The sequence below is a fragment of the Trematosphaeria pertusa genome, assembly GCF_010094035.1.
Source record: "Trematosphaeria pertusa strain CBS 122368 unplaced genomic scaffold BU26scaffold_2, whole genome shotgun sequence".
NCBI lineage: Eukaryota > Fungi > Ascomycota > Dothideomycetes > Pleosporales > Trematosphaeriaceae > Trematosphaeria > Trematosphaeria pertusa.
The window spans coordinates 2,307,717-2,330,617 of record NW_022987213.1 but is presented as its reverse complement, the minus strand read 5'-3'; the positions used below and the strand labels follow the sequence as shown (position 1 = coordinate 2,330,617).

The 22,901-nt window shown below is 54.9% G+C and overlaps 12 protein-coding genes across 12 annotated transcripts; 6 read left to right on the top strand and 6 right to left on the bottom strand.

The window, feature by feature from the left end:
* Positions 1-146: 146 nt before the first annotated feature.
* Positions 147-496, bottom strand: BU26DRAFT_385337 (uncharacterized protein; the record flags this gene model as incomplete). The annotated part of the gene is made up of 3 exons (XM_033822625.1): positions 147-174; positions 222-341; positions 411-496. Coding segments are annotated over 3 exons (234 nt in total), but the record flags the coding sequence as incomplete, so codon positions are not given.
* On the top strand, positions 255-2,962 carry BU26DRAFT_146448 (uncharacterized protein). Its single transcript, XM_033819909.1, has 2 exons — positions 255-1,074; positions 1,124-2,962. The coding sequence occupies exons 1-2, from the start codon at positions 744-746 to the stop codon at positions 2,767-2,769; spliced, it is 1,977 nt and encodes a 658-aa protein (XP_033689854.1). The 5' UTR covers positions 255-743; the 3' UTR covers positions 2,770-2,962.
* Positions 2,963-3,155: 193 nt separating this feature from the next.
* On the bottom strand, positions 3,156-5,934 carry BU26DRAFT_475328 (patatin-domain-containing protein; the record flags this gene model as incomplete). The annotated part of the gene is made up of 2 exons (XM_033825529.1): positions 3,520-5,934; positions 3,156-3,429 (listed from the first exon to the last, which is right to left on the bottom strand). The coding sequence occupies exons 1-2, from the start codon at positions 5,856-5,858 to the stop codon at positions 3,156-3,158; spliced, it is 2,613 nt and encodes an 870-aa protein (XP_033689853.1). The 5' UTR covers positions 5,859-5,934.
* Positions 5,935-6,112: 178 nt separating this feature from the next.
* BU26DRAFT_527783 (uncharacterized protein) lies at positions 6,113-7,817 on the top strand (the record flags this gene model as incomplete). Its single annotated transcript, XM_033830801.1, has 3 exons — positions 6,113-6,604; positions 6,655-7,541; positions 7,592-7,817. The coding sequence occupies 3 exons, from the start codon at positions 6,113-6,115 to the stop codon at positions 7,815-7,817; spliced, it is 1,605 nt and encodes a 534-aa protein (XP_033689852.1).
* An 804-nt stretch (positions 7,818-8,621) lies between these two features.
* BU26DRAFT_146452 (uncharacterized protein) lies at positions 8,622-11,514 on the top strand. Its single transcript, XM_033819910.1, has 3 exons — positions 8,622-8,843; positions 8,893-10,085; positions 11,261-11,514. The coding sequence occupies exons 1-3, from the start codon at positions 8,794-8,796 to the stop codon at positions 11,269-11,271; spliced, it is 1,254 nt and encodes a 417-aa protein (XP_033689851.1). The 5' UTR covers positions 8,622-8,793; the 3' UTR covers positions 11,272-11,514.
* BU26DRAFT_146429 (uncharacterized protein) lies at positions 11,458-13,710 on the bottom strand. The gene is made up of 2 exons (XM_033819908.1): positions 12,783-13,710; positions 11,458-12,725 (listed from the first exon to the last, which is right to left on the bottom strand). The coding sequence occupies exons 1-2, from the start codon at positions 13,561-13,563 to the stop codon at positions 11,758-11,760; spliced, it is 1,749 nt and encodes a 582-aa protein (XP_033689850.1). The 5' UTR covers positions 13,564-13,710; the 3' UTR covers positions 11,458-11,757.
* A 398-nt stretch (positions 13,711-14,108) lies between these two features.
* BU26DRAFT_514673 (uncharacterized protein) lies at positions 14,109-15,736 on the top strand. Its single transcript, XM_033827892.1, has 2 exons — positions 14,109-14,524; positions 14,573-15,736. Exons 1-2 carry the CDS (start codon positions 14,505-14,507, stop codon positions 15,585-15,587), a joined length of 1,035 nt encoding a protein of 344 aa, XP_033689849.1. The 5' UTR covers positions 14,109-14,504; the 3' UTR covers positions 15,588-15,736.
* A 174-nt stretch (positions 15,737-15,910) lies between these two features.
* Positions 15,911-16,859, top strand: BU26DRAFT_600464 (uncharacterized protein; the record flags this gene model as incomplete). The annotated part of the gene is made up of 2 exons (XM_033835175.1): positions 15,911-15,936; positions 15,992-16,859. The coding sequence occupies 2 exons, from the start codon at positions 15,911-15,913 to the stop codon at positions 16,857-16,859; spliced, it is 894 nt and encodes a 297-aa protein (XP_033689848.1).
* Positions 16,860-16,996: 137 nt separating this feature from the next.
* Positions 16,997-18,863, bottom strand: BU26DRAFT_537454 (ferulic acid esterase; the record flags this gene model as incomplete). The annotated part of the gene is made up of 3 exons (XM_033831414.1): positions 18,413-18,863; positions 18,123-18,361; positions 16,997-17,977 (listed from the first exon to the last, which is right to left on the bottom strand). Exons 1-3 carry the CDS (start codon positions 18,756-18,758, stop codon positions 16,997-16,999), a joined length of 1,566 nt encoding a protein of 521 aa, XP_033689847.1. The 5' UTR covers positions 18,759-18,863.
* A 231-nt stretch (positions 18,864-19,094) lies between these two features.
* BU26DRAFT_146308 (uncharacterized protein) lies at positions 19,095-20,142 on the bottom strand. The gene has a single exon (XM_033819906.1). The coding sequence runs from the start codon at positions 20,038-20,040 to the stop codon at positions 19,165-19,167; it is 876 nt and encodes a 291-aa protein (XP_033689846.1). The 5' UTR covers positions 20,041-20,142; the 3' UTR covers positions 19,095-19,164.
* Positions 20,143-20,411: 269 nt separating this feature from the next.
* On the bottom strand, positions 20,412-20,879 carry BU26DRAFT_417866 (RING/U-box; the record flags this gene model as incomplete). Its single annotated transcript, XM_033823223.1, has 4 exons — positions 20,412-20,494; positions 20,546-20,609; positions 20,657-20,688; positions 20,738-20,879. The coding sequence occupies 4 exons, from the start codon at positions 20,877-20,879 to the stop codon at positions 20,412-20,414; spliced, it is 321 nt and encodes a 106-aa protein (XP_033689845.1).
* Positions 20,880-21,076: 197 nt separating this feature from the next.
* On the top strand, positions 21,077-22,613 carry BU26DRAFT_475312 (thiosulfate sulfurtransferas-like protein). The gene is made up of 2 exons (XM_033825528.1): positions 21,077-22,055; positions 22,108-22,613. The coding sequence occupies exons 1-2, from the start codon at positions 21,335-21,337 to the stop codon at positions 22,404-22,406; spliced, it is 1,020 nt and encodes a 339-aa protein (XP_033689844.1). The 5' UTR covers positions 21,077-21,334; the 3' UTR covers positions 22,407-22,613.
* Positions 22,614-22,901: the final 288 nt, after the last annotated feature.

Below are 22,901 nucleotides of genomic sequence, written 5' to 3'. Positions count from 1 at the left end.
TCGGAGAATATACGCAAATTCGGTCTTGATTCGGGGTATAAATTGATGGGCGCTCGGAGACTCCGTTCGCCGAGCAATGCCCCGGTTTACCCTCCGTGAGAACTCCATATCAGATGCAAGAAGACACTACCCATTATTCACCTCTGAAGCTCCTCGCACGACCAGTCTTCGTAGCTGTGCTGGGTTAGCACTGCTTGAAGTACATACACAAACAGACTTACAATCCATCTGGAAGATACCGCCGGACGACTAGAGGAATCTTGCCTTCGTTCAGTTCTTTGGCAGCAATCTCGAGAGGGTCGGTCATGCCCTCCACGTCGATGAGTACGGGTGCGTTGCCGCTGGCAAGAGTGTCAGCTTAAATCCTTTGCTGTCCTCCTTCCACGGTGGAGACGCAAATGCTAACCCACCTAATCTGAAGAGCCCTTGTACCCAGGATGCGCGCCTTCTCGTACTTGGTCATGTAGGGCGTCGTCACGCGCTCATCTTTGGGCACCTTCTTCGACTTCAGCGCTTGTACCGTGTTGTTGTTCGCAGCTTTGGCCGCCGCGGCTGCGCTTGGGTCTCCGCTCTCGACAATATTGGTCTCTTGGTTCTGTTCGACCGTCTCAGGATCCTCAGTTTGGCCGCCGTCCTGCTCCTGGACGTCGTCTTCGTAGAGCTCCGGCTCTGCCTCCTCGTCGTAGTATGGCTCCTCCACATATCCTCCCGCATCGTAATCATCGCCGCCGCCGTAGTCAGACATGGTCGAGGTAGTAAGCAAATGGCTCTGTGTGCGTCTTCGACCTTCGTTCGCTGCGAGGTTGAGTAGGGAAGCTGGGGATGGGAGAATGCGCCGCGGCCTGAAAGAAACGCGAAGACGAGGAGCAAAAAGCTGTCGTCCAATCACGTGCGGGTCTGTTTCTAGCGCAACGCACAGGTCGCGAAGTCTTGGCGTGCTTCGGCTTTTGATTTTGGTTCGCTTTCTCGACAGCGCTCAGCTTGCCCGTGTTGCTGTGCAATGCAATGCAATGGCCGTCAAGCGTAAAGATGCCGGCATTGGGGACTCGTCGTCACGGAAGAAGTCTCGACTTGGTATTACGCCGCCCATACCGTCTGCGGCACAAGCTGACACCACTCTAAGAGGCGGTAGGAGACGAGGCTCAGGGCATTTTCGTCCCCGAAGAGGGGTTCCCATCCGACGACTCCACGGAGTATGTCGTTAACTACACGGACAATGGCACCAAGCGTGCGGCGAGCGAGGCCCGGCGAGCATGGAACTATGTGTGCGAGGTCGAAGGCTGCGGGCAACGCTTCAATCGTCCGTGTCGCCTGGAAGCTCATATGCGGAGCCACAACAAGGAGCGACCCTTTGCATGCCCGCACCACGGGTGCGGCAAGACCTTCCCTCGCAAAGACCATCTTCAACGACATCTGAGGAACTCCCACGCTGAACCCGAACGGAACTTTGTGTGCGATTGGGAAGGTTGTGACAAGACGTTCACATCCAATGGCAGACTTGAGCGGCACAAGGACGTACACGAGTCCAAGTACTACTGCACTGGCTATCCGCCGTGCAATGAGGCATTCCGAAAGGAGAAGACGCTCGAGGCGCACATCAAGTCTCAGCACATGCAAGCGAAGCCGTATCCCTGCACATTCGTCGACTCGGAGACCGGCGAACGATGCACAAACGGATACCAGACTGAGGGGGCCCTCCGTCGCCATATGGTAAATGCGCATTTGGAGGACAAAGAGGATGAGCATTTCTGTATGGTCTGCATTCCACCAGAGACAGGAGTCGAAACGATTGTGAACCAGGCTGGGGAGACGGTAACCGTTCCAAAAGAGCCGCTCTCCTTCGCGAGTTACGATGAGCTTAAAGCCCACTTGCGCGAAGTTCATCCTCCGGCCTGCTCCCAGTGTGGCACCAAGTTCAAGAACCAGCAAGGCCTCAAATCCCACATCGAGACAGTTCATGCCGATCCGGCGACCCAGCCCAAGTTCCCTTGCCCGCGGCCGGGCTGCGGTAGTGTCTTCAACAGGAAGCACAACCTCAACGTCCACATCCAAGCTGTCCATGATAAACAATTCAAGTTCATTTGTGCGTCTGGAGCAATGAACAGCTCAAAACACCCAGACCTTCAGTGCTGGAATGGAGAAAACGCTTGCGGCGCGGCTTTCAAGGCAAAATCCTCCTTGGAGCAGCACATCAGGACGCACCATCTAGGCCTTCAGAACCGCAAGGCCACTCGAAAGCAAAGGAAGAAGAACCCGCAACCGTCTACACTCACACTCCTAACCGGTATCGGTTACGAGAAAGGAAGAGAAGTTCCTTGCTTGTTCAAGGACTGCAAATACCGGTTCTACATGGACCGCGATCTGCGTAGACATCTTCGCGCTGCTCACGAAATGTCAGAAGAGGCGGTCGAGGGCATGATCACCGAGCGTGACGCTCTGACGGGCGGCCAGTTCTGGATTGGCGGTCTGGATGAACCAATGTCTATGTTCGACTCTACAGAGCCGAGTGTGCCGCAGACGCCATATTATATTGACCAGCCTATGGGTATGCTCGACGGCGTTGAAGCTTATGCCAAAGGGAACGAAGCGCAGCACGGGTTCTTTGATCCTCAGTTGGGCGACTTACCGATGTTTGACGCTGAGGAGGCTGAGATGGACGCGGCTATGGGCTTGGATACCTTAGCACCCGCTGTCGATGCACAGGAAGGGCTGCATTGGGATATGCTGGCCCCTATTGAGCAGTTCGACTTTGAGAAGATGCAAGGTTGAAGGAGGATGTCCGATGACTGACGCAGGGCGCCTCCTGACTGGAGTGACCCGCCTTGGATGGTACATAATAGAGATACAGATCTTGCTGTGCCTTGCGAGGATTCGTACGTGGGATACACGGGCGTGAGATGCACCTTTCTCGTATTGATTTGGAACGACATTGAGATACCCAGATAGCGAAATTCCGGAGTTCTGAAACGGATCTATCTCTATCGCGCCTTCGTCCCTTACCATACCACCATGGAATGCCATCAATAGCTCGTAAACTCCATTCTTCTATTCCATGCAGGGGGGACTCATTCATGTCAGGACAACAAAGGAGATGCTAATAAAAGGGCGGAGTACGAATACACGCTGCATCACCACCTTCTCAGCCAACCACAGGCTCACTTCAACGGCCTGCCCTCCAAACCCAATCCCACACCCGCACTCTGAACCTCGGCCTCAGGCTCAAGGTCATCCACGGCACCCTCATCCTCATCATCTCCATCGTCACCATAATCCTCAGCGCCAGCATCCGCATCCGCACCACTCTCCCCACTATGTCCATTACGATCATACCTCCTGCCTGCATCGCCGAAATTAGCAACGGCGTTGTCCTCGGGATCAGAAACATCGTCTACAAAGACTCTACTCTGTCTCCTGAGCTCCTTCAGGAAGCTGCCAGTTCGGTGATGGGAAGAAAAGGATGGTGCTTGGCCGCTGTAGGCTGGCGTGTTGAGAACGTGCTGCTGGGGGCGGAGCTCGAACATGGAAGAAGGGCGGTCGGGCATAAAGGGGGATGCCCCTGGTGACTTGCGAGGACGGAGGCGTGGCTTTGGTATCTCAGACGGGGGATGTTGGGCGTCGCGGGGAGAGAGGGCGGACCACCAGCCGGTTAAGCGCTGGCTGAGGGATGGGCTGTCTGGTACGGAAGGTTTGTCCGAAGGCTGAGAGGGCTGCTGTGTCGCCAGGCGTGCGGGTGCTCGCTTTTCCTTTGTGGTGAAGGAGAAACCTAACGGCAAATCTTTTGGTGAACCTGGGCCGGCAGAAGACGACGACTCAGATCCGGACATTGGGTATGAAGCACCATTCTCGCCGTCGCTCTTAGTGCGTTTCAACAGGCTGCGGAGATCGTCTTCGGAGAGGACGCCCGCTAGGCCACCATCCTGGGTAGTGCGAGGGCGGAACTGGCGTCGTCCTTGTTGGATTATTTGTTCCAGCTTCGCGCGGTTGCCGATGAACTTGAGTTTGGGGAAGGCGGATTGTTGCCCAACGTGGATCATGCGAGCGAGACGTTGAGGTGTAGGATCGGTAAGGATGTAATAGAAGTCGGACGGGATGGACTTTGGCCAAATTGTTATCGTGCCGCTGAAGCGTTGGAGCCAGATCTCGCTCCAGTCCTGACCCAGAGGGCGTGGGAGCAACTCGAGATGACGGAGCACTTTGAGCCACTTATTGAGGTCCAGCTTCAGATATTGCTCCAGAGCGGAGCCGATGAAGCCGCCTCGCCAGCCGCGGCCTCTACGATGGGTTACCGGTCGACCTACTGACCCACGCGAGGAGAAGAAGAATATGTTGATATGAGGATTAACCTGGCTCACTATGGAGAAGCGTACGTTGAAATGTAAGTTGAGCGTTTTTAGTGGGATGTCCGTTCGCAGGCTCCCGTCTTTCCACTTGTGCCCAAATGAATAAGGCGCCAACGTGCCGTCCTTATTCTTCTTCATCAGGACGACCGGATTAAGGATACCTGGCACAGCAGCGGAAGCCAGAACGGCGGACCAGATTACGCAGTCGGGCGAGGTGAGGTAGTTGGCAAGTATGGTCGGTGAATGTGGGTCTGACGGCACGCAAGAGACGTTTAGGATGCGTCCGGTTCGCTGATACGCTTCCCTAAAGGTCATGCTTCCTCGAGTGAACCAGGCGCATCTCTTTGCCCAGTCGACACTGTCGAATCGAGCTCCAGTGAGGTACCACCTCTTGAGCCATGTCCGGAAACCATCATGACACGCCGTGATGCGGTGTGCGAGTGCGGGAACGAGGAGCTTTTTCAGCTCATCATCTGTTCTTGTGCACAATAGAGCCGCCACAAGAGCCCCCCCTGAAGTACCCGTGATGACCTCCGGTAGGAGATCGGCGTCCAAGAGAGCTTTAGCTATGCCGAAGTGATAGTAGGCGAACGTAGCACCTCCGGAAAGGCACAGTGCCGTGCGTCCGAAGTTGGTGCTGAGATGCTTGAATATGGCTCTTTTGGTCTCCTGATCGAGCTGCGATGTGTGCAGGAGGAACGAAAGCGACTTCTCCGCTTCATCGATGAACTCCTGCACTAGGTGTTTCGTCCCGTAGTAGGTCTCGCTGTATAGCCTAGGGTTTTCGAAGCCGACGAAGTTGTTCTTGATGCAGGCTTCGAGCAGTCCACGTAGTTCCTCGACAGCCTTCTGATGGTCCGCTGTGGCCTTTCCGTTCGATGTCCCATTTTCATCCGATTCAGCCCGCTGCCGCAGTTTCACCATCTGGTCATGCACTCTGCGGATTGTCCTGCTGTCGTAGTAGGCATACTCGGGCTTCTCTTTCCATGCATCGTTGTCCAGATATGCGTCTAGTTCTTTCGCGCCCTTCACCCAGTCCTCATACGTCCTTGCATTCTGCAGTTGTCTTCGTAGTGTCTGCCTGCGACCCCGCCAGGTCACCCACTGCTCGTAGAGGTAGATGTAAAGTCGCGTGAAGACGTAGGCTATGCTCAGGAATAGCAGCCACCCGAAGACGACGATGAGGAGTGGCCACTTCAGCAGCACGTAGACAAAGCCCTCGCGGGTCTCGTCTGTGCCGCGCCGCGGCTCTTGCTTTTTGTGTTTCCGCCGCCGCCGCACTCGCTGATGCACCGGTCTCCAGTCATTCAGCGCTGTGATGAACTTGCGCGGTTCTGGTTGCGGGGCGGTGAGGTCTTCGGTGGATGGCGAATTCTCCGGGGCTGTCAGGGCCTTTGCGAACTCGGCGATGTCGGCGTCGGAGACAAAGTCATTGTCGATGTCGGGGAGGAGGGTGAAGTCGAAAGCGGAGGCGGAATAGGGCTCGGGCCCGTCGGTCTCCCTCTTCACGTCAGCCATAGGAGCAGAGTCGGAGGTCTGAAGGTCGCATGTTCGAGGGTCGGGGTTTTTATGGGAGTGTGGAGCGTCGGTGGTGAGAGGACATCTGGAGCTGTCCAGTGGAAGCCCGAGGGCATGTGATGTCACAGGCACGGGCCGCCACGACTCGGATCCGCGTCCTGCAGGAACTGAACTGAACTGAAGAAGCACCCGCCGCGCATCACGCGTCAACACCTCTTCAACATCTCGCGGGCACGGCCTTTGGCATGTGAAGCATGCGAGTCCGCCCCGTTGCCCTTCATGCTGTTGTCCGCCCGCGATTGACCCCGGGCCACGCACCGCGTCCGCGATTCCTCTTGACGCTTGCCATAGAGAGCTCCTGCGATGACTCGGCCGCGTGCCTCCTCGAGACGGGACGATGCCCGGAGACGGGAAAGACGGCTGCGAAGCTGCTCTTCCACAAGAAGGTCACGGCGAATAACACTGCATTCAATGGCGTGCATCCGTTGATATCCCTCGAATCGCATCAGGAAAATTTGGCCATGCTCGTAGAGGAAGCGATACAACACTTGCCTGATAGAAAAACTACACATGGAGCGCCACTTCACGATGGTGCCGGTCCTACTATGCATGCACCAGAGGAGCTGGCAGGGTCATTCCCCGGGAAGAAGCTTCCCGACTTCATCGCGGTAACACGAGGGCCTGGGATGCGTTCAAACCTCTCCACTGGCCTCGATACGGCGAAAGGCCTCGCAGTAGCATGGCAGGTATCCAGAGTCTTCACTGATGTAGTTTGGTCAGAGCTAACCTCTGCTAGAAACCGCTCGTCGGCGTGCACCACATGCAAGCGCATGCCCTAACGCCCCGTTTAGTAGCAGCCCTGCGAACATTCGAAGACGCGTCGCGTAACAAACACACGTTACTTGAAGACGGTACGAATATCACAGTCCAACCAGACTTCCCTTTCCTGTCTGTTCTGGCCTCAGGCGGCCATACCCTTCTCATCCGCTCCGCGTCCTTGACAACACACGAAGTCATGGCTGGCACAAATGACATTGCGATTGGCGAATGCCTGGATAAGATTGCACGCGTGGTCCTCCCTTCGGACGTCTTGCAGAACGCACGCAATACAATGTACGGAGCTCTTCTCGAAGACTTCGCTTTTCCCCAGGCAAAAATGCCCGCAGCTGGATCTTCGTCACCAAATAACGACCCAGGCTTCATCCCACAAAAGTTAAATATATGTTCCGAACCGGAACCCCAATCGGCGTTTCCTCTCGAGAATAGCACAGCTGCGCAATATCGCAGCAAGTATGGCGTAAAATATGCATACGAAGTCCCCAGGAATCACGAAGAAGCTCTGAAGCGCAATGTGTCTAAATGGGGTTGGGGGTTCAACCAGCCGCTTGCTAAAGCAGCCGGTGGTTTAAAGAGCAAGGGCATGGAGATGAGTTTTTCTGGGTTAATGACTGCCGTCGAGCGTGTCGTTCGTTATCAGTTGGACCCGTCGACGAGCAAGCTGACCAAAACCGAACGGTTGGCCGAAGATATCAGCACGGAAGAACGTATGGACATAGCTCGTTATGCAATGCGTGCAGCATTCGAACATCTCGCTGGCCGCGTCTTGTTAGGGCTGCAGCAAACTTCTGCATCGACTGTTGTGATGGCCGGGGGTGTTGCAGCAAACTCGTATCTCAGGTACATGTACGTGCCACTCAATTAAGCGTACGGGAAATTCTACTGACTCTGTTTAGACTCGCGAGTACGCTGTGCGCTCATGGATATGACAATGTGAACATTGTGTTCCCTCCACCTAGCCTCTGTTGCGACAATGCCGCCATGGTTGCTTGGGCTGGGATCGAGATGTTTAGAGTTGGTCACAGAGATCGGCTCAGTATTCGAGCCGTGCGGAAGTGGCCAATCGATCAATTGCTGTCTCCGCCAATCGAACGCATAACTCAATCACTGACTCCCAAGTAGTCTACTCCACAGTATCAGCATATTCTCAGTTGAGTCGGATGCGCCGCCTACTGCTACCTGGATGCGGTGCAAAAGCAGGTGGTGCGGCGACACCTTGCTTCGATCTGTGCTTCAAGTACGGAGGGACTGCCTAAGAGAGAAAAGAAGTATCCAGAGGTTCCAAAAACAGCACATCTTACATGGAAATCCGCCATCTACCCAGCGATTGATATTAGTCGGCTCCGAGTACGGCTGCTAGCATGGATGCAATGCTCGATGGGGAAGCGTCGCTCCATGACAAAATGTCCCATAAGCATACGAACGACAGACGGTGGCGAATCTATCCGCTTCTAGATCGACTGCAGGACGAGGGTTGGGGAGAAAAGGCGAAGAAATATTGGTCTGCGAAGTGGTGATGGTCTTCCGGTCGGTCGAGCACGAAGCATGCAAGGTCTAAGCTCCATGCCCCTGCGCCCAATACGGCCTCGTTCGGTTGCTGCCGGATCCTCGGTGCGATCTCTTCAAATATCCAGCAATCTACGTATACAACTTCCACTCTATTTTTCCAGTCTTTCTTCCCCTCTCGCCAAATAACCTTCTGCAAGCTCCACGCATATCCGTCTAGACTGCTAATAATAGGTTTGCCAATCATGCCACTATCGAACTTTGAGCTCGGCAAGCTTTGCTTGGGATGCAGTCCGCAACGTACACGCTCGACCTAGAACCTGGTACGAGTCTTCTCGTCTCCCCACGGACCGCAGATGGAGAAATCAAATATGCAACACGTGAAAAGAGCGTTGAGGTACGGAGGCGATAGTGTGGGCCATCGTATCTTTCATTTGTACATAGTGCTTGTGGTTGTGTGCCGCAGGTGACCGCCGATGGTCAAACGTCATATAACACTCCATCGTGCTCGCCGGAAAGATCTGCAGCGCTGTTTAACGGCATCAGTCCAATACCTCATTGAACGGATAGCGCTGGACAACTCTTGACGGAAATGGCGCCTTCTCAGCGAAGTGTGTTGGCCTTGCTTGGCCTTGTTGCCAGGTTTCTACACGCCTCCCGCTATAGAGATGCGACAGCTAACGATCACCAGCATTCACGCGATTCCAGCTCCTTTGCCAAACCCGGAAGTACCGGCACCTCGACAGATCACGCTTAGCCCGCCCAGGTACTCTATCAGCTGGGATGGCCCGCTTCCTCCCGCACCTACGGAAACTCCTAAGAAGTCCACTCCAGTACCTCAGCCCCCGAAGCCAAGTGATCAAATCAGTCTCGGCCCGCCATCGTACTCTATTAGCTGGGACCCTCCGCTTGAAACACCTACGGAGACTCCGGAGCCTGAACCCACGCCCGACCCAGAAGATCCACCAATGCCACCGAAACCAAGCGATCAGATCAGTTTGAATCCCCCTTCGTTTACCATCAGCTGGGATCCTCCGCTCCCGACAGAGACTCCCGAGGACCCTGAGCCGGAACCCACTCCGGAACCAGAAGACCCACCGACGCCACAACCTAGTGACCAAATTAGCCTCGGTAAGCCGTCGTACTCTATGACCTGGGATGCTCCTGTCCCGAGATCTACGGATGATGGAGAAGACCCAGCCCCTCAGCCCGGCCAACCAAGCGATCAAATCAGCCTCGGTCCGCCTTCATATTCCATTTCTTGGGATGGAGCCGCTCCCACCCCCAAGCCTACCAAGAAGCCCTTCCCTTGGTGGCCGCAGCCAAAGCCAAAGTCGTCCTCAACTAGGCGTGTAAGGGCCAGTGTTACATGGAACAAGCGGCAAGAAGATGAGCCCGAACCAACTGATCTTCCCGAAGATCCAGTGTTTCCCGAGGACCCTGAGTTCCCGGAAGATCCTGAGTTCCCAGAGGACCCAGAGACCCCCGGCGGCCCGATTATCATTCCACCCTTCCCAATGCCCACTATGCCTAACAGCATCGGTATTCAGCCACCTAAGGTGTCCTTTGGCTGGGGAAGGCGTGAAGCCGTCCCACCGCCAACCTATGGACTCGGAAAGCCTACCGCGTCTCTCAAGTGGCCGAAGCCCCCGAAGCACACATCCGCATGGATCTCCTGGGGTAAGCGCCAGGACGAAGAGGAGCCTACAGACTTCGATCCCGGTTTCCCCGAACCCACGGATGAGATCAGCATGAACCCACCACAGGCTACCATTTCGTGGGGAAAACGACAAGACGAAGAAGAGCCCACAGATTTTGACCCCGGATTTCCTGAACCCACGGATGAGATCAGCATGAACCCACCGCAGGCTTCCATCTCCTGGGGTAAGCGTCAGCTCTTGCCCACCGACCTCCCTATCTTCCCCGAGCCCAGCGATTCCGTCAGCATGGAGACTCCTTCTGCAACCATCTCTTGGGGAAAGCGTGATGACATAGACGAGGCCGAGGCCACCCCGCCCCCTTCAATCGGGCTCGGAAACCCAACCTATTCTCTCTGGTGGCCGAAACCACCGAAGAAGACAAAGACCTCGGCGTACATCTCCTGGGGCAAGCGCGAGGCCGATGCTCAGGCCAACACCATCGGGATGGTCTGGCCGTCCAACGTCCCTAAGCCAACTGGCTTACCGCAAATGCCGGAGTACACTCCTCCAAGCTACGTCACGTGGGGAAAGCGCGATGCTGAACCCCAGGCTAACACCATCGGGCTTAACTGGCCAAGCGGCATCCCCAAGTTCCCCCCGTTCTCCTTCCCCCACATCCCGGAATACACGCCCCCAACCTATGTCTCCTGGGGAAAACGTGATGCCGCGCCGGAGCCCACAGCTGCCGCTGAGCTCGTCGACCGCGAGATCATCAAGCCTACTTGCGGCATCACTACCACTGTGACACGCCCCGTCCCATGCCCACTTATCGCCTGCGTCGCGCCCTGCCGCAACCTCCCGCCTACCTACGAGGAAGCCGTCATCGCCGCTGAGCCATCCGAGCACGCCATCATGGACTGCCCCGTCACCAAGACCGTGCAGGGCAAGTGCCCCACCTGCCTCTGCCCAACGACCCTCGTCTCCCTCAAGCCCACAACCACCAAGCCGATCTACACCATCCCCACCCGCAGCGCCTGCCCCACCGTCACCAAGACCATCGTCCCACCGTGCATCCCGCCCACGTGCCCGGACGGCGGGTACCCGTGCAACATCACGCCCGCGGCCCCGGACGTCGAGGAGAGAGAGGTTGAGGTCAGGGAGATCGAGAAGACGATTGTGACGATTAAGACGGTTACGCCCGTGGAGCCTACGAAGCCGATTGTGGATAAGTGCACGGCGTTGCCGACGGTGACGTTGTACAAGGGGTGCCCGACGTATACTTGCGTGCCTTTCTGTCCGAGGCAGAGGAGAGTGTAAGCTATTGGGGGGAATGTGGAAGAGATACCAAAGTTGACATGACGGGGAATGATGGTATGGGGGGAGGAGGTTTTTGTCACTCAGAGTGGACTGATTAGCTAGCTACATACTAGATACATTCGCTGGACCGAAATTCGCTTTTCCTTGCAAGAATCAAAACGCCCGTATGCTCCACTCGCTCACTTGGTTGTCATCCAAGCATGTGACATTCTCAACCATTGGGAAAAGAAGTCCACCGGATTAACCTCGCTGGACACTCAAAGTTGCAATAAAGTTCTCACTCCCTCGTATCATCACCCTAAAAATAGCATTCTCGAAAATTCTTTAACCGGGAACAAAACCCGCATCGCATATGTATGCAAATGCGGGTTCGCGAAGCGGGTTGGCGAAAATGAAGGTTACTCGGAACAGGGACCGGGGTATATATTGATTACGGGCAAGCCGATGGGTTTCCCCACTAGCCGACGCTCGTATGGCAATTATGGAAGGTGTGCTTTTCAAGGGTGATGGGAACGTTTGGCCCGTTGGCGATGTGGTTGGGGGTTTGGTCGTATTTGGTGTAGAGATAGGAGAAGGAGGACACGTAGGTGATTTCGATTCTACGAAGACTCGCTCTTCGAGGGCGTTGGGGTACCGCCCCGACGCTCGAGCTTCTTGGGCTTCTTCTTGGGCTTGGGCTGTTCGTTCGCTTTTGCGTCGTCCTTGGGCTCGTCCTTCTTCTCCGGCAACTCTGATTCCGGTGGGTCATCTCCTGCACTGTCTCTCCTCTCAGCAGACTTCTTCACGGCTGCCGCCTTTTGTGGTCCACCCCTTGGTTTAGGCATAGGCTTTGGTCCATCCTTGCTTGTATCTTCCTTATTTGCACCGGCGTCAAGCTTCTTTGGAGCAGTCTTCTTTTTGATCGAGGATGTTGAGTTCGCGAGATCCTCCTGTGCTTCCTCAACCTCGAAGTTGGCTGCCATACACCGTCCGCCGTTTTGTGATCCAACGTCCATTGGGCAAGCACTCAATACGACGACGATGTCTCTTTCTGCCTTGAAGCGGACGTAGCTCCTCTTCTTGCCTTTAGGCTCCTCAACATTAAAGCTGGCGCCTTTCGCACCTGATCCTTCGCTTTGGGCGCTCGTATCGACCTCCAGCGGCGCATTCATGAACAGATGAAGTGGCGTAGGCGCGATATTGACTGTTATGTCTGCGCCTACAGCCTTTGTCCCCTTCAGTCCCGCCTTCTCATTCAATTCCTTAAGGGCCAAAACAAGATTCTCTGCGCAGCTGCCGTGCTCCTCTGGCTTGTCAACACCCAAAGCGGCATATTGAGACGCGTCGCAAGCCGCGGTCAGAGTATCGTGCGCGCCAGGTGTAGTATCCTCGATGAGCGTCATAATGGGATTGCGTAGGTTCGTGAGCAGTGTATCGTTGACTTCGGGAACGAGGCGATGCATTGCGGCGCGGGTGTGAGGAAGGGAAAGGTATTCCATGGGTGGTTGATCGAGCTTCGAGGGACTCGTCTTGGAGTAGGCATTGTACGCTGCGTAGAGGGAGGAGGCGGTGCCGGAGCCAGTCGCCGCTATGGGATTCAGTCAGTCTCTAATCATACACAAACACAGCGCAAATGGATGCTCACCCGCCAAACTTCCCGCGCCTACCGGCGTCTTCGAAAAATCGTACAGCTGCTCCGCGTAGCTCTTATTTGGATCCCGGTAGTGACTTGTTTTGAAAGCACTCATTACTTCTTGCGAGTTCGGCATTTGCACATTAGGAACGTAGCTTGAGAAGCCTTTGCCTGTGGGCAGGTAAGAAGACCATTTCTTCGATGTGGCCTCGCTCTGCTCCTTCTCTTTCTTTGCATCTGCTTTCGAGTTGTTGGGCTGGTTCTTTGAGCGATAGGGCATGGAGGGTAGATATGAGGACCAGGTGCGCTTCTCGGGCTGCTTCTGTTGTTCGGACTTTTCGTTGTTGGGGGTGTCAGGGGCCTGTTCGGGTGGATCGTCTGCTTCGGTTGACTCAATTTCCTTCGAGCTGCTCTCCTGGGCTTTCCCTTCAGCACCTTCGGTCTCAGACTTTCCATTGTCCCTCCCTTTCTGAGCATCCTCTTTCGGTTTCTCAACATCTTTCTCTACCTTCTCGGCCACCTCTTTCGGCTTCTCAGACTCCTCAGTCTTCCGATTCTTCCCTTTCCCCTCCTCACCAGCACTCTCCTTCAATTCCTTTACCTTCTCCTCGATCTCAACCTCATCAACCTCTTCTTCGCTGCCATCTCCTTCCTCCGGCGGCACACCCAGGCCAAACGCCCATGTACTAACCACCTGTTTGCCATAAGTGTTTATGATCTTGATCGTCCTGCCTCTCGGCACGAACGTCGCGACTCCATGCCGCGCAGGGATCGTTTGGAGCTCGCCCGACATATCTTGCGCCGCGAAGTCTTCGTCGCCGGGCGTGGTCCGCTTTTTGCGCTGGTTCTCGATAGCGGAGAGCACGGAGATGAGGGCGAGCGACGCGACGGCGCGGCGGTTGGCTAACTTAAAGGACGACGTCTTGGCTACTTTTTCGACTGTTCAAGAACAAAAGGCGAGTGAAGGCGACGCAGGAAGAACAGAGGAGCAAATGATTTGCGCAAGGGATATGGACCGTGTATCCAGGCAGATGCAAGATGGCATCCGCGGAATGTGAGATACTATACCCAACTTTCTCCTAGGTTTGTTAAGTGCCGATGACGTATGGGGCTTCGCGGTCTGGACTGGAGAGCGCATCCCGTCCAACGGCTTCGCAGGGAAGGCTTGTCCAAAGGTCCCAGCGATCGTCATCTTGGAGATCTGGTGGCTGTTGTGCTGTGGCGTCATCGCGGGGTTCCCAGTTTTGGACGGAGACAGCACGTGATGGGCAGACTGTGATTGGTGGACGGCTACACCTTCCTTTTTCATTGCACGTCAACCTTCGTGTTGTCCACATTCGACTTTGTGCGATTTGGAAGAGTCATTCCTACATTTCTTCTTTCTCGAACATGTCGCTCGCACATGACTGAGAAGCTGAGTCTTCCCAGACATCTCTCTCAGCCTTGCGGGAATTGATTGGTTCTCCCTGCAGGAAGACATGAAAACCCCACGCAAGCTGCAGGCGGAGAGGACCGCGCCTGATGCTGTTTGGACGCCGCGAAGGAGGTGATAACGTTGTGTTACAGCTTCAGCCAGTGGCGTCCTGGGGACGACGGTGTGTGCTGTACGACCCCGCCTTGTCTCCTGCAAGTCTTGCCTGATGTTCTCAGTCGTACGTATAAGAGCCTTCTAGCTCTGGCTCTCCGCTCTACCTCAGTTTTCCCAACGACACCCTTATGTTAATCTTCGCAACAATGGCGCCGACCTTCGAAAAGTAAGTCCAAATACCTCAGCGATACTAGCAATAAGTAACAGGAACCAGGATCATTCAATCTGGCCAGTTCACTTTCTTCGTCGGGCACGAGAAAAAGCCCATCATCGTTCATTCAGTGGCACTTGCTTCGGTGTCCGACCCCATAGGCAGCATGATGAACGGAGAGTGGGGCGAGGCTGAGACACGTTGTGCTGCGATTGCGGATGTTCGTGTTGACGATTTCATTCGCTTTTGCGAGTATGCCTACCGAGGAGATTACACAGTTCCCAAATGCCAAAGCGAGGACGTTTCTGTGCTCAATGGTGAGTCTAGCTCCCACCAAGCGCAGCAGTCCAAGCAAAAAGTCTATTTCGGTTTCGAGTTCGCGCCAGAGCCCGCGCCAGAGCCCGAGCCCGAGCCCGAGCCCGCGCCAGAAGTTGCCCCGGTCGAACCTGTCCCAGAAGAACCTCCCCAGAATGTAGCCATTCCAGAGGAAGCTGCCGCAGACGTGGCACCAGACGATCCTTGGAGCTTTGGTACTGTGACGGGGAAGAAGAAAAAGAAAGGGAAGAAGGATGTCTTTTGGGATTTCGCGCCCCCTCTCCCTTCTTCGAACAAATCTGCCCTTCGGACCCAGCTACATGGTCGCGAGTATCTCATAGACGGAGATCCGAAAGCGAAGATCCTCAAGCAATTCCGCCCAAAGTGCAACACCACAGCGAATCAGGACTTCAAGCCAGTATTCCTCGCCCACGCACGTCTTTACTCGTTCGCAAACGAGAAGCTGGTTGCGCCCCTTAAATCCCTAACGCTCCACAAGCTACACCGAACTCTTATGGACTTCAAACTCTATGCGAACAGGGTCAATGATATTCTCGAGCTTGCTAGATATGCATACAACAACAACCATACGTCTGACCGGAATCTAGACGGGACCATCGACGACCTGCGGAAGCTAGTGGTGGAGTATATTGCGTGCGAAATCGATACGATCGGAAAGACTGGCGAATTCTTCGAGCTCATGGAAGATGGTGGTGAGTTTGTGGGAGATTTTTGGGGTGTTGCGAGGAAGCATTTGCTATGAGCAACGGTCCGTATTCAGGTGGAGTAACGGAGGGGAGCCACGAGAGTGCATTTCAGTTGGGCCTATAGAAAGGAGTTGAACGGTGACTTCGCTCGATCGCCCCAAAGAACACGAAAACGCGACCTATCTCGCCAATTAATGGTACAAAGACTTATTCGTTTGTTGACCCGGGAAGTACGTTTGATTCCCCCTGCGATCGCAAGTTAAACGTATCCCGCTTGCCCCATCTCTCACTTCTGAAGAAGATAAAAAGGCATCCACATCATCAACCCTTCCCATGCTCTGCTTCTCTCTTCCCCTCCCATCCAGATCGCCAGAAAAAGATGGCTCAAACCTCCAGCTTCGGAACGTAAATCCATAGCCGGTCCCCAGAGTCAAACGCCAGCCACGCTAACGCTTACCAGCATCCTCCAATCCGACCATTTCACCTTCATCGTCGGCCCCAAAAAGAAGAGCATCATCGTCCATCGAGAAGCAATATCAGCCATCTCCGAGCCGTTGAAAGTGCAAATGCATGGCTTATTCAGCAGCGAAGCCGAGGGAGGCGAGGCATCGCTTCCGGACATCGACGTCGAAGACTTCGTCCGGTTCTGCGAATACGCGTACCGCGGCGACTACACCGTGCCCCTGTTCCGGAGCGATCTCGGTGAAGCGAAAGAACCCGGCAATGACGTTAGGTCTATCAGCGAGAAGATGACAGGGCGAAGAACTGGAGAGCAGCCCTCTGGGGCGTATGCGGCAGAGCAGCGACCAGAAACCACGACTTGGATTCCCCGTTGGTGGTGGAAGAAAGATGATAATGTGAGCCCCATGACCAATCGCCACATTCTGCTAGAAAGACTGTACGGCCACAAGTATTTCCTTGACGGCCACCCGCAATCACGCATAGTGGCGCAGTGCGTGCCCACGGGCAACAACGACCCAACAGAGGACTTCACCCCCGTGTTTCTTGCGCACGCGCAACTATTTCGCTTCGCGCGTGAAAAGAAAGTGGAAACCCTGGCAGCACTGGCCCTCTATAAGCTCCACCGGACTCTGATGGAGTTCAAGCTATACCACAATAGGGTGATAGACATCCTTGAACTCGCAAGATACGCTTACTTAAAGGGCAGGAGCAGTGGCGGAAGGATGGACGAGTTGCGAAAGCTTGTGATTGAATATATCATCTGTAAAGTGGATAAGATTGGCAAGACGAAAGAGTTGTCGGACTTGCTCCGAGAGGTCGGAGAGTTTGCGGTGGATTACACCGAGCTAATTCTACAGATAATGTGAGAGGAATGCCAGTTTGTTACTTAGGGAGCGTATTAGGCATTTAATTTCACTGATACGTGTTCGAGATCATCATGATTGCCCATTCCCTGCTGGCTGCGGCTATTTCAGCCTTCTGCATATGGTGTGGTACCGAGGAACTATTTTTCCACACACCGCCAACCGTCCTCATCAGTCCCATTCCCTGCCCTGCCGTTATAAATATTCGTCAGTGGATGCTTACAGTGCCTCCTTGTAAATACCACCCCCTTCTCCGGCTCATCATCCACGAACTTCACCCCCCTTACATACTCGGGCGCCGTCCCCTTCTCCACCCAGTCCACGATTGCAAGAAGCACGTTATCTTCGGGTTTCTCCTTCCTGGCAAGCCCGCTCTGGCCAATGAAATTCGCGCCCGGCCCACCGCCGCAATGGTATGTACCCGAGATGCGGAAATAGCGATAGAATTCGTCGAGGGAGGCGACGTTCCCAGAAGTGGTGGTGTTGAGCACGAGGTCGTAGTACCAGTCCGAGTTACGCACGGAGGCAAGGGCATCAGATTGTTCGTGCCAGTGCAGGATCTTGCCTCCGCGATCGCGGAATGCGGTAAGGTTGGGATTGAAGGTGTGCAGGTCGCCGGGGTTAGCTTGGACGACCTTTAGAGCGTCCAATGGTGTGAAGCGAGAAGGCTCCCAGCTCAAGTCGTTGTAGAAAATGAAGCGGAACCCTTCAACAAGGAATGTGATGGGGATGCTGCTGTAAATGCCTTCAGAAAAGGAGGTCTCGTCGCCATGCGCTGCACCAGGATGAAGGTACGTGTTTCCGTAGACGAAGGGCGAGAAGATCTGCTCCATAGCAAAAACTTGGGGTGTAGACAAGCATCCTGGGCGATTGCTCGTCAAGCAGTAAAGGGGTTTGGAGTCGAGCTTGCATCGGCGCGTGTCTTCGAGAATACCGTCTGCGGCGCCGTCAAGCGCGTCACACTGCTTTTGGACTTCCTCGTGAACGAGCTTCCAGTTTTCGGGGGTGAGATAAGAATCCGAGGTATTGGCGCCCAAGACGGTCTCAAGAGCATAGCCATACCAAGATACGAGACCATCGTTATTGATAACCGGAGCTCCGGAGACGATTCCATCGAACAGCTCGGGATGCGATTGCGCGGCCCGTCAGCCCTGCGGAAGTGGCGCCACACGTTAGCAAATGTCTCGCAGCAACATGCCAAAGCTACTGAAGGCCTCCAGGAGCGGGTTCCCAGAGCCTAAAAAAGAGATGTCGGGACACACGCACCTGTCGGCCACTGGTAGAGCATCCAATATGGTAAGACTTGAAGTCTTCGCAATCGTAGAACTTCTTTGTCGTCTCTTTCCCGATTACAGCCCCCGTGTAGAGAGCACGCCACGAGAAATCCTTCAACACCTCGGGCTGATGAAAGAAAGCACCAGCAGAACTGCCATTATGTCCATTATTCGTTCCCACTGTGGCAAATCCGAAAGATGCACCGTATGCCATCTGAGGGTAGTCGATGCCTGTAGAGCGTGTAAATATTTACCTGAAGTCCCTCAAGGAATAACACTGACACCCGCCCGTTGCACTATTTCCTGTTGATAAGAGACGACTCTCCCACTTCTCTGGTAGCCACGCCTCTATGAGGACGTAGCTGGACGAGGAAGTAGGGACATGGAGGCCGACGCGACAGAGGGCGACGGGCATTGGTGGAGCAGAACTGGAGACGCACGTCGCGTTTAAACCCTCAGCCGTGTGATTGATGGTCGAGCCCGCAGGAAGGTATTGCACAAAGTTGATGGTGGCGTAGCCGGTTTGCATATCTCTGGCGATGTCATTGCATTTCGATTCGAACGACTTGCTGTTGGCTACTGCTAAGTCCGCGAGAAGGCTGAGCAGGAGAGGAAGATGGGTACGCATGGTGAGTGATTCGCCCGGACTATCGGGATGTACTTGTTGGAAAAGAGCTGTCTGCTGAAGTTGAGGTGAGTGGAGAGAGGTGCAAGTTAGGAAGGAGCGGTGACGTCCCTCTTTGGTGCGACCTGTAGCCCCAAGGAGGTACCATCGAGCACAAAGTAAGCGCTATCCCTTTTTAAAGGCGGTCAAGAACAAGATAGAAGAACCATTTTACTGCTTTTCCCTTCTTTTCTAAAGGATATATCTTGCCTTTTCAGGGCACTTACATGATGAGCCCTCCCATTTATTGCCGGGAGGCGTGCCATCAACGCGCTTCTTTCAGCCTCCCGTAGCGCCATGCAGCCCTATGTGAACGCCCTACGCCGCACTCATGCATAGCGTGCTATTACCTAGGTATGGAATGTGATGACTAACCCGTAAAGCTCGATCTCCGCCCCTCTTGAGCTTGCTCGTCTTGTAGAACCGTTCGCTCGGATTCCCTTACATCGTCCTGTCGTCCCGCAATCTTCCCTGCAACCTCCAAGCTCCCTTCGACGCCTTTCAATAGCCCGTCTAGCGCCCCGAAGACATCTCCTTGGCTCCTGTCCCTCGCCTCTTTGAGCTTATTCTCTCCAGGTTGACCTTTTGCTTTGCCCTTGCTCTTGCCTGGCACCTCGATACCTTCGATCTTGAGCATGTATCCCGAATCTGGTGCTCCTTCTTCGAAGGATGGAGCAGTGCGCACAGTCGCATTCGTAACCTGCCAATCTGGAGACATCGACTGTGCACCCGCAATGGTGTGGCCATCGGCGCCAATATCGACAATGAGGAAGCGTTCCCGGTAGCCTGGTATCGGCGGAGGGAGCGGAGACTCCACGGCCGGCTCCTGCTCCTGCTCCTCTTCATCCTCGTCAATATGTTCCCTGACATCTCCCTCGGGTTGCGGTAGGTATTTTGTATCGTCTAACCCTAAGCTCCGCATTGCCGCTGCGGTTACGATGACCGGGTCGTCGTCGGCAAAGACATAATGCACGTAGGGATGGTAGTGTTCACCCGTCGTCGGGTCTTCTACAATGGTGAAAAAGGGCTTGAAGTTCGGTGGCGGTAAGAGGGCCTGCTCGGAGGTAGGCTCTGGGTAGGGGATCTCATCGTCGCCCTCGAAAGCTGCATGTTCCGCCTGATGTGACTCGGGAGGCTCGTCTTGCGGGTCGGGTGGATCTTCGAAATGTGGCACTGCTGGCGACCGCGGCGAGTGGGCTTTCTGGGGTACTGGCGGAGATTTTGAGGGATTTGGGCTTGTAGACATGGTTGCGACGTAGAAGGGGAGGCTGGTATCGCTGAGCTACCGCCGGGGGAGCTTCAATGAAGCTCTGAGGCTAACCTTATCGATAAGCATATGGCCCGTGCACACAGTCGTATGAAAGACAGGAGGCCTTGCGGCGTGTTGCGCTTCGGACTTGTGGAGGGCAAACGTCCGTTCTTGATTTCGATGGTAATGTGTGTTGTACAATTAAACCAAATGGGTATCTTCTAAACGCCTGCATCCCAATTCGAACTCGAATTGTCGTAAGCTAAGCCGCGGTGGCACTCCTTCGCCCTGCCGACGCGCCATCTCACGAACCCAGATATACGCGGATCCCCATACGTGGCTTTGGAGGGTGGTCTGGAGGAGGGGGATCAGAGGGGACTCGTCTCGGGCTGTTGAGTCTGCGTTTGCGCGTCGGCTTCGGCTGGGGCTTCCTGGCTCTTGCTCTTGAAAGCTACTCGCGCGTCAGTAAGGGCATGTCAAGTCTCGGCAGAAATGAACATACGCTGCCGGCACATGGGGCATTTCTCCTGGGAGCTCTCCTGCCGTAACCACGAGAAGATGCAGTGCTGGGTTCGTTAGCCAGGAACACGTCTCAAAAGGAGACTCAAGGTACCATGTGGAACGAGTGATTGCACTCGCCGAGCACTGCACGGCGTTAGCAACTTATCACATCCTTATAGGGCGGCTGACGCACACAGCGGACACTCGTCGCCCGGGAACTTGCATTTGGAGCAAGTGCTGTCGTAGGGGTTGCGGCAGATACCGCAGACGTCATCGTCGGGCATGTCCCATCGCCAGGCGGCGACGGCATTCCACTCCTTGATCGTCACCTTCATCGTGTGTGTCTGCTGGGGGGGGATGATGTCGCGGTCGTGGCGGCGCGCGGGATGGGACGAAAACAAACAACTGGGCCTGGCAGATCGCGGGGCTGGGAATGCCGCGGCACAGACCTCCGACGGACCCTGAGCCACTTTTCTGATGACGGAATACACGCCAAGCCCGTTACAGTCACCGCTTGGATAACACAATCGCTGCTATCTATCCGTCAGACGCTGCGCTACGAAAATGCCTAATTTGGCGTGGCACAATTGAGGCGGCGGGTGAGTGCGCGCTCCAAGCTCCAGAGCCCTGTCCGACAAAGCATATGATGCGGAGGCGCGCCGATCGAGCAGCTCCGTGCGGTTGGACCCCTCACGCGGAGCATATAGAAGCTATGTGCACCAGCTTCCAGAGCTCCCTTGTCGTTTCAACCTCGTAGACTAGCCATTGACAACCGTCTACAGCTTCCACGATGCTGCTCTCACGCTCCCGCTGCGCGCTCCGACCGCTCTCGTCCCTGCCGTCCGCCCGACCTTTCGGTGGTAGCAGACGCACCATGTCTCAATACAGTCCCGACCTCAGGTCGTACCTCGTCACGCCCGCTGAGCTCGACTCCGCCCTCAAAAAGAACGTCCATAGCAAGCTGTCGACAGCCCCGAAGATCATTCCACTCTGCGCATCATGGTTCCTTCCGAACGACGGCCGAAATGGTCTCGACACCTTCAAAGCATGCCGTATTCCTCACGCCCGCTTCTTCGACCTCGACGAAGTCAAGGATCCGACTTCTCCATACCCGCACATGCTTCCGTCGGCTGAGGACTTTGCGAAGGCAATGGGTCGATTGGGCATTCGCCGCGATGATAGCGTGGTCGTGTATGACACGAAAGAGCTTGGAATATTTTCTGCGCCGAGGGTTGGATGGACACTTCAGGTCTTCGGACATTCGAATGTGCATGTATTGAACAACCTCCGCAAGTGGTGTGACGAGGGATATCCCACAAAGAGCGGAGAGCCAGGCGACGTTCAGCCGGTCGACTATCCGGTGTCGGAGCTCATGCAGAACAAGGTGGCGGCATTCGAGGAGGTCAAGGAGATAGCAAAAGAACTGGGAAAGGAAGGGGCGGAGGAGGTGCAGATATTGGACGCGAGGAGCCTAGGACGATGGAAGGGAACGGACCCGGAGCCTAGAGAGGGTAGGTTCATGATATGGGTTTAGCATGGGCTCCCGAGATTAACTATCATTAGGTCTCTCGTCTGGCCACATTCCTCACTCCATCTCCGTGCCCGTCTCGGAGCTGCTCAACCCGGACGACAAGACGCTCTTGCCAGCCTCAAAACTCCAAGCACTCTTCAAGGCTAAGGGTGTCGACCCCTCGAGGCCCGTTATTAGCAGCTGCGGCACTGGAGTCACTGCTGCGGTAATTGACGCTGCTCTCACCGAAGCTGGCTTCCCGCTAGAGAACAGGAGATTGTATGACGGTAGCTGGACGGAGTGGGCTCAACGGGTCACTCCCGGCGAGAGCCTCATTCGGACGAGCGAATAAACACACAAAATGCACGGCGACTGAGATGATACGACTATATGGAACGATACCCTTTCATTCTCCTATGAGTTGACAATGATAGCAATTGTATTATACGCGACGAGCTGGAAAAGGCCAAGCTGGTGAGGACTGCAGGGGATTGCGTCAGCCTTTACGCCAATCATAGGTAGAATTCAATTTAAAGATTACAGTGCTCTCATGGGTGAGTTTCACGCTCAGTATTCTTTCCTCTAAGCACTAGTGCGAAAATGGGGCAGTGAGAATCCGGTAAACGGCTTTACGGTTGATAGCTGTAGTCACCCTTGGTACCCATCAGACTGATACCGCGCCACGTTTCTTACGGGTACGTAATCTTTCATTACCAACTCCGCCTATCAAAGCCTCTTTAACATGAACCAGGGAAGATGGTATTGGGTATGGGCTTCATGATCGCTTCGACTCGGTCGATCGATTGCATGTGACACCTCTACGGATACTGCAGGAGCAACCCACCAT